General features: G+C 41.8%; 1 protein-coding gene across 2 annotated transcripts; it reads left to right on the forward strand.

The window, feature by feature from the left end:
- Positions 1-540: 540 nt before the first annotated feature.
- On the forward strand, positions 541-5,130 carry LOC119017357 (tRNA selenocysteine 1-associated protein 1-like). Of its 2 annotated transcripts, none has more exons than XM_037094012.1 (9): positions 541-707; positions 1,899-1,996; positions 2,059-2,173; positions 2,279-2,328; positions 2,452-2,583; positions 3,335-3,451; positions 3,557-3,758; positions 3,852-3,885; positions 4,433-5,130. In XM_037094012.1, exons 1-9 carry the CDS (start codon positions 684-686, stop codon positions 4,591-4,593), a joined length of 933 nt encoding a protein of 310 aa, XP_036949907.1. In that variant the 5' UTR covers positions 541-683; the 3' UTR covers positions 4,594-5,130. The 2 variants fall into 2 exon arrangements, with proteins under 2 accessions (XP_036949907.1, XP_036949908.1); XM_037094013.1 differs by having other exon boundaries at positions 2,074-2,173.
- The last annotated feature ends 3,110 nt before the right edge of the window (positions 5,131-8,240 follow it).

Genomic DNA, 8,240 nt, shown 5'->3' on the forward strand with positions numbered 1-8,240 from the left:
GGGTTGATTTAATTTATTACGTTCATGGGAGGTCAGCGGTAATGGGGCAGGGAGTTTAATACCCCCAAATAAAAAATGCTAATAATACTACTAATGATAATATATTTTAGGGTGCTGTGATAAAATATAGGTGTGCTTGAACTTCTAAGATCTAAAACAAACAAACAAACAAACAAAACAAGTTTGGTAGGAGGCATAATGAATGTGTTATTGTTTTTGTGTAGGCAGGATGATCACGGCCTGTGCTGCTGAGGCTCAGAGGAACCCCAGCAGAACAGCAGGAGATGCTGTGAGAAGTTTCTTGGTCTCGAGGGACTAGTTTTTTAGTCAGTCTATATTGTTTTTCCTTTTCTGTTGTTATTTAAACTCTGAGTGGTGTCAGTGTTTCACCTGAGGTTGAAGCCAGTGCTGCTTAATTTTTTACAAAGCACAGTGTTTTTTCAACCACTGATGTAGAGCACATCGAAAATGTAGTCTTATTTTGAAACCAGCAGGCGGCGGCAGTGCGACTTCCTGGATGCAAAAACCAAAGAAGAAGATGACGTTGAGGCGACGTAACGCAGTTACATTGTTGTAGGCCCTGAACTTTACCACTCTCCGGGAGTTAGCATGTCCGTCTTCGAGGGCTCACTTTAATTCAACACCTCCATTCTCTTTAGAAACTCCACGTCCAGCGCGGCACCATGAGTACGTTATGGATGGGAAACGTAAGTTTGAGCTTATTACTTATTTAAATGATTCAGTTTAACTGCGTGTTTGACGTTAGCTGTGTTAACGTTCCTGCTCCAGTGAGCGCCAGGCGCTGTGTGCATGCAATGTAATTCAAAACTTTAGCAAGCAGCACTTTGATATTACTTCGTCTGCTGGATTTTATCGAGTAGTTGACACACTACGGAATAAAACTGTAGTTATTTGGTAGGTCGGGAATGCAGCACGTAGTACTTGAAGTCTAATTCATGGTTTTCATGTGGTAAACGCTTCTGCCCTTACAGTTGGCTGGAGTCTGATAGCCACTGTACGAGGATGAAATCAATTCAGACAGTTCCTTCAGGAGCTTTTTATTAGTGGAATCCAGACCACATCAAATCAGGTCTTATTCAAAACCCATTTTGCTAATAATGGTCGAACCTGAGCTAAATTGGCATTTTCCCCTTTTTGGACATTCTGAAACATTTGTACAGTTTCTAAGAACAGGCAAAAGGCTGCTTTCACACATTTTTACCCATTTCGAGCACTCAAAACCCAATGTTGGGGGTGATGTGTAACGTTAGAGTACTCTGATTACTTTTTTGATGTATCCTGAAGTGTGAATCTTCACTGGCCTCGATTTGTTGATGATTCGCGATATGAATGGCATCCATATTTTCATGTACACCTTTTCATTTAAAGCTGCAGCTGTCTCAAAGAAAACTTGTGTACACTGGTCTAGTGTACGTGTGAGGTACTCTCATTCTCACCTCACTTTCTCCCCTAATGAAATACCTCTTGATGTGTAGGAATAGAGGAACACTTAGTTTTTTGTGTACACACACTTTATATAACGGGCATCAGGTGCAGATCAAACACAAATGTGCTTTGATTTATCAGACGTGAACCAGATTGGCATGAAGAAACTCAAGACTGCTTAAACCCTCTTTAAAGATCCTTGTAACCTTTAGTCATAATATTATTATTATTGTCTGAATGGGGAAGCTCGTTGAAATTGTCCCTTTTCTGTTCAAATATGTTGGATTACGGTTTCACAAATGTGAATTGGGCTTTAACAGCGTTTGCACTTTGATCGTTCCTTTCTCCTCAGCCTGAAAACATGTATTTGTGAACCGAAAGCCAACTTCAACAACTAGTGTTATCGAATGATTCCTGAGATCTTTTTTGGTATGTTTTATTTTCCTCTCTAGCTTGAGGCCTACATGGATGAGAAGTTTATCACCAGAGCCTTTTCCACCATGGGGGAGCAGGTGGTCAATGTGCGCATCATACGCAACAAGATGACGGGGTAAGAACTAAACCACAAGCATTTGTTCGTTTTTGCAGTTGTTCTATTCTGACTTTAAACAGTGTGTCGTCACCCAGGGGGGCCCTGGGCTACTGCTTTGTGGAGATGACCGATGAGGCCACGGCGGAGAGGTGTTTGCGCAAAATCAATGGAAAAGCCTTACCAGGAGCCAATCCCGTATGACGAGCATTTACTTTTCGCAGTTGTCATGTTTTTGTCTTATCACAGTTAGTAGAGACTGTGAAAGATGTCATTTTGGACTTTAATGTCTCTATCCCACAGCCTACAAGATTCAAGCTGAACCGAGCCACCTTTGGGAAACAAGACATTGGGTAAGTAGAGGAGCAGGTCATACTTTAATGACAAAATTGAATCCATCTTTTATTGACCATATGTCCTCATGGTTGCACTCGAAATATAAAACGGTTTCTGTTTTTTTTTTTTTCCTCTTGCAGTCCGATGTATTCTCTGTTTGTTGGCGATATAACTCCAGAGGTGGATGACGGAATGCTTTATGAATTCTTTTACAACCGATACCCTTCCTGTCGTGCTGGAAAAGTGGTGCTGGACAGCATGGGTAACTCCAAGTGAGTATTATGTCACCACGCGAGGTGGAGAAAATATTTTGCGAATGTACGTATGTATTGTCGGCTTGCATTGTTGCTACCTTCCTCAAAATGTGTTCCAAGAGGGTATGTTTACATGAGAAAGTCTCGGCTTACACACTTCTCTTCACTACACACCATGAAGGTTGCAAGGTTGTGGATCTCTGCTGGGAGAGAGTTCCAAAGGGTAGTAGCCCCATTCACTCTGCCCTTTGAGTGCGGGAATCATGCGCCGCATCGTTCTCTGTGTGAAAGTTTCAGATGTGGCGAGGGGTGAAATTTCACATTCACATCGGCACTGATGCGCCTCCGGAGGAATTACAGCAGAGGCGGACTGCAGTTGTGTGAATGAATAAGCCAGAGGAACGGAGCGGGGGCGTGTCGATCTGATGGTGTTCACAATCTGATAACTAAACAGATCCTCCACTCATCAAATAAAAGAGAAATTACCCACAAAGCAATGTGATGGGACTACACAGAGTGACAATTCATGGTGTATAACTTCATTGGGACATCATAATATTCTGCAAAATTTGTTCAGGCATCATTCAGTGCCATAACACAGAAACAACAACATGAGTGGTTCGCGAAGGCATAGGACCACAAGGTGGTAATTCTTGTCTATGCGGGTAGTTATAAATACAATGATTGTGGTTCCTATAGGGGGCTATGAAGAGCAACAGCCCTGTTGTCTCCCACAAAGATTTGACTACTGTCTTGCGTCTGATTTTAGGGGCTGCGGATTTGTTCAGTTTCCAGATGAGCGGCTGCAGAAGCGGGCATTAGAGGAATGTCAGGGTGCCGTGGGACTGGGTGGTAAACCTCTGAGACTAAGCCTGGCTGCTAACAAGTGAGTTTTCAACAATGTCAGTCTTGTTGTCAACAAGCAAATGTATATGTTACACTTTGTTAGCTGGATGATGAGTTAAACGGGCTGTGTCTTATTCCTCTTGAGTTTAAGGAACAGACAGCAGCAGCAGCAACAGCAGCAGTCGGAGCACAAGTCGTGGCAGTCCAGCTCAGCATACAGAAACAGCTACGACCAGTACAACCTCTATCAGCAGCAGGCCTATCCTGGGTATTACCCGTCTTGGGGCTATGACCAGACTGGCTACGACTACCAGCAATATGATTACACACAGCAGCCCCCACCACAGGTAATTTCTATCAGCGGACAGCCATTGTTGACATCTATCAATGTGTCTTTGTTAACAGACATAAATAATTGTAACATGCTTTTTTCTTTTTAGGAAACTGAAGCTGTTCAGGATGATGGACTTGAAGGTTGGTATTCAGATTGGGGATTGCAAATAACTATTTATTTTTCATTTTTGATTTTTAGTACCATTTCATCAGAAGAGTATTTATTTTTTTGTTTAATTAAAAGATGATTGTTTCGGATGGTTTAAAACCCAGTTTCCCCCCAAAAGTTTGTATTGTGCCGTCCTTAGTGGAGTACCCAGCGGGGACATTTAGCCACGCATTACTTTATCAACAAGTAAAGCTATCTGTTAATCAGGAAACTCCATATGTCAGTGAGACGCATGGCACATTAGGAAATATGTATTCTTCATAGAATATGATCAGGATCAGATTCCAGGCAACCTTAAATCACCTCAGTGAGCCTGAAACTAACAGATGGTGTTAGACTTATCACACTAGTCCAGCCTTACTGTACTGTGACTAGCTTTGAATGACACCCCCTCATGTGCATAATGAAGTTCAGTATATTTCATTAACCATTTATGTATTTCTTTGTTTTTTTTTCCTTATTTGGACCATTTCCACCCTCCGTTGTCTCATGTCTCTTGTCAAACTCTTCGTGTTTCAGATCCCAGTCTGGAGGTGGATGTGGTTGAGGCCAACAGGAAGTTCATGGAGCTCAGTGAGGAACTATACGATGCTCTGATCGATTGTCACTGGCAGCCAGCAGAGTTCTCCATGGAACAGGACTATGCGACATCGATCCTACCAGAGCCCATTTATTGCTGAAACTGAACACATTTCCTTCTCTGGACTCAACCTCTCCAGTGTCATTGATTTTCAATTGTCTGCTGAAATTTTGACAGTATTGATGATTCTTTTTTTTTCAAGAGCGTATGAAAGGATATAACTCATGGTTATGGATCGCCTTCAAGTGGAACAATCCATGAAATGTACTGATATTACATACCATTCCAGGTTACAACAAATAAAGTTCTGAATAATTTATGGATCTTTAAGATGCACAGAATCCAAAGTTATCATGATCTGAGAAGTTTCACTTCAAGCATAGCCCTACAAGTTAAGATGGACACAAAACATATACAGTCATGGTCAAAAGTTCCAGTGAGTTTTACAGCTCATGTTTCTGTGATGAACGAGTGGAACACAAACTACTTTGTCACCAAAACAGTCATTAAGTTTTGTTCAGAAATGACTTTGTTATAGGTGTTTTGACACAACTCTAGTTTTTGTCAGATGTACAGTGGTGTGTCTCCAAACTTGGTACTTTATCCTCCAAACTTTAAATTGAAATTTGAGTTGTCACATTGTACAGCATTTCACTGTGTAACACTTAAATGTTCTTCAGAGTATACATCCTCAGTCCTACTCTTTTGAAAGCCGTTAGCGCCATTGTCTGGTTTCTCCCAGGCGCACTGCAGGACTCCCTGCTAACCGGCTAACTCGCCCTCCTCCTGCCAGGTTCATTACTGATTTGCAGTTTAATCCGTGCAAAATAATTGCAAGCTGTTTGTGATTTTATTGGATAGCTGCAGCGGTACCACAGGAATATATCAGTCTGCTGTAGAGGGAGAGCACTATAGTAACAGTTTGTCATTTACCTAATCAAAGTGGTAGTCTGTCGTCCCAGACTTAGGGAATTATCAAAACGTTAACATTAAAACTCAAATTAGCTGATGCCTCATTAGCCTTGTTAAATCAGGTATAACCCTGTTAGTATGACCATTGCTCACACTATAAGGGTTTTGAAATACTAACCGATTGTAAAATCAGGTTTCAACGTGAACATAAGGAGAGTCTTGGAATAACGCATGTTATTCTTTGTAATCTCCAAGCTGCAGGTCGGTGAAGTGAGGGTGAGAAAAGACATATTGTTTGGTGGCCACAGCAGCGGGATGACAAATGAAGCTCAAACGAAGTACCAACCATGGAGATCCCAGCTGAAATAAACAAAAGAAGGGGAAATCACTGAGCCAGGCATGCAGCGGGCCGTCGCACCCAGCCATCCCCTTTAAATGATCAAAAAGGAAAAACAAACTAAATAATCTAACCCTAAATGAACCAGAGGAGAACTGAAAACTGGAGTACAGGTGATCTCCAACCAAACTATGAACAGCAGTCAGAGTACAGTTGGCGATGACATGGAGGTCCTCTACCTACATGGATATGCCTTTTGTGATAATTAAAATTCAGTTATAACTAATTTAACCAATTATTTATGTTGTAAAAGGTTTCGAGAGAGTAGTTTCTGTGGTGGGATGTCTTGTACTTGCACGCGACCTTGCCTTGGTCTTGACCTCTTTTCACTGGAGGGTGTTACTTTCACACTTGTAAATGTTGTGAAGTGGGCTTGAATAATTTCCCAAGAAAACATTTTTCAACCCTTTTATTTCCAGGACCAGTCGCTCACATTTTCACGATTATTTCCAGTTTTACAAAACAAGAAACCTCCAACCAGGTGAATACAGGAAACATTTACAGACATTTACAGTTGTCCACAGTAATGTCTTTGAGGTCATTACACCATCTTGTCCTGCCAGGACACGATCCCCTCGGGGGAGGTGAAGAAAGTAGCAAAGCGTTCCCTTTGAACGCCTCGTCCAGCAGCCTCACATTTCCATTAGGGTCAAGGAGGAAATTGTGCAGGATGCAGGCAGCCATCGCAAGTGTGGACACATTTTCTGGGTCAAGGTTAATCCTGCGATGGAAAAATCTCTCCTCCACCGGGATGCCAGAATACCAAAAGCATTCTCAACCCCCCCAGCCTCGCTCTTGAGAGTCTGTAATTGAAAATCCTCTTTTTGTGGCTGAGATTCTGTCCAGGGTAGGGTCTCTCAATGTTTTCCATCAAGCGCTCCCAGGCCGTTTGGGAAGTTCCATTTTTCCCAGAAGCCTGGGTGTCCTATTAGATAAATGAACACAAGAACTTAGTTGGTCTTTTTTTGTGTGTGTGTTTTTCCCCTATTCAGTTCAAATTATGGTGGGAAGAAAGTGCCACAACAGGACATGGACCTGTTGCTGTTTGTACAAAGTTGTATTTGTTTGCTGTGGTTTTGTATTTAGATTTGAATATCTGCTGAATAAGAGTTTCTAGATTTCTTTTTTTTCCTGTTTGCCATTGCTTTAAATGCACATAGTTTTTTTTTTCTGAATTAAACATTGTGGTCTACTTTATTGGCTATAACATGTCAAACGGCCAGTCTCTGCTTGGGTTCTACGGCAGCTCTGTGGCTGGTAGATTGTCTGCTGAGTTCGTGGCAAATGACTAACAGGAGCTCATCCATTTGCTCTGCACTCATCTGGAATAAGCGTCGATGGCGATGACTGTCCAGCCGCAGTTCAGCCATGAGATGATAGAAATCCCCCTGTGGACGCCAGTGCCGGCTCGGTGAATGGACCCCGTGGAGGATCCTTCTCCTCCTCCCACCCCTCCTCCACAGCCTTGCAAGTAGAAGAACTAAGGCTATTATTCTCCTCTTCCAACCAGACACTTCCAAACTAAAACATTATTCAAAACATCAGCTGGTACCTTTTAACTTCATCCACATATAGATTATAAAAATGATCAAAGCCAAAATAAAGCCATTAATGGTATCACACAGTCATTATGCTCCATATCCACATCATGAGTCCTGTTTTTTGTCTGTGCATAACTACTCCACGGGACAAATATAGTATTTTGAATTGAAGTGAATCATGGTGCAGGCCGAGTTCACCGTCACTAAACTTAATAGATAAATAGTGTTTACATGTCAAACCTCCATTTTCAAACAGTATCACAGGGTGGGGGATAACACTGACGGTTGCTATCATTTCGGTAAGTCAGTCTGATCTGTAGTAAAAATATAAATACTGCAGTGACAGAGTGGAGTCAGATGGTCTTTCACTGTCCTCCTCACTGTCAGAGGACATGGGACAGTTCCCTGGTCTACCTTTCGGCTGTGGCCATGATTCACTGCACCATTGATCAGAGGGCACATTTCCATGTATTGACATTCATACATCACTTTACATTGATCAACTATGGTTGAATTTGTGTGTGGATAAGGGGCAGATCAGTGTGTGGGTATCTCCAAGTTAATTTGCGATTTAAAAAAAAGGAAACGCCAGGTTTTATAAATCAGCTGATTTTTTTTTTTTGGTGTATGTAGGTTATCTTGTATGTGTGCATGCAAAAAAAAAAACAACACGTGGATTCGTTGCAGACTTTTTTTTTTATATATATAAATTAGGCCTCTCTCTCACAAGCGGCATCATTCATTCATTCCAGTAAAAGGTTTTTTATGGTAGTGGTTTGTGAGTGATGGTGTGGATGCAAGATTGGATTTTTCAATTGCATTGTGTTGCTTTTGCTTGTTTCATCTGTATTGCTATCCCTTTCTGCTGTAGCAGTTGCTTTTCTCCAGGTGGGCTCA

The sequence above is a fragment of the Acanthopagrus latus genome, chromosome 3 (assembly GCF_904848185.1).
Source record: "Acanthopagrus latus isolate v.2019 chromosome 3, fAcaLat1.1, whole genome shotgun sequence".
NCBI classification, from domain to species: Eukaryota; Metazoa; Chordata; class Actinopteri; order Spariformes; family Sparidae; genus Acanthopagrus; species Acanthopagrus latus.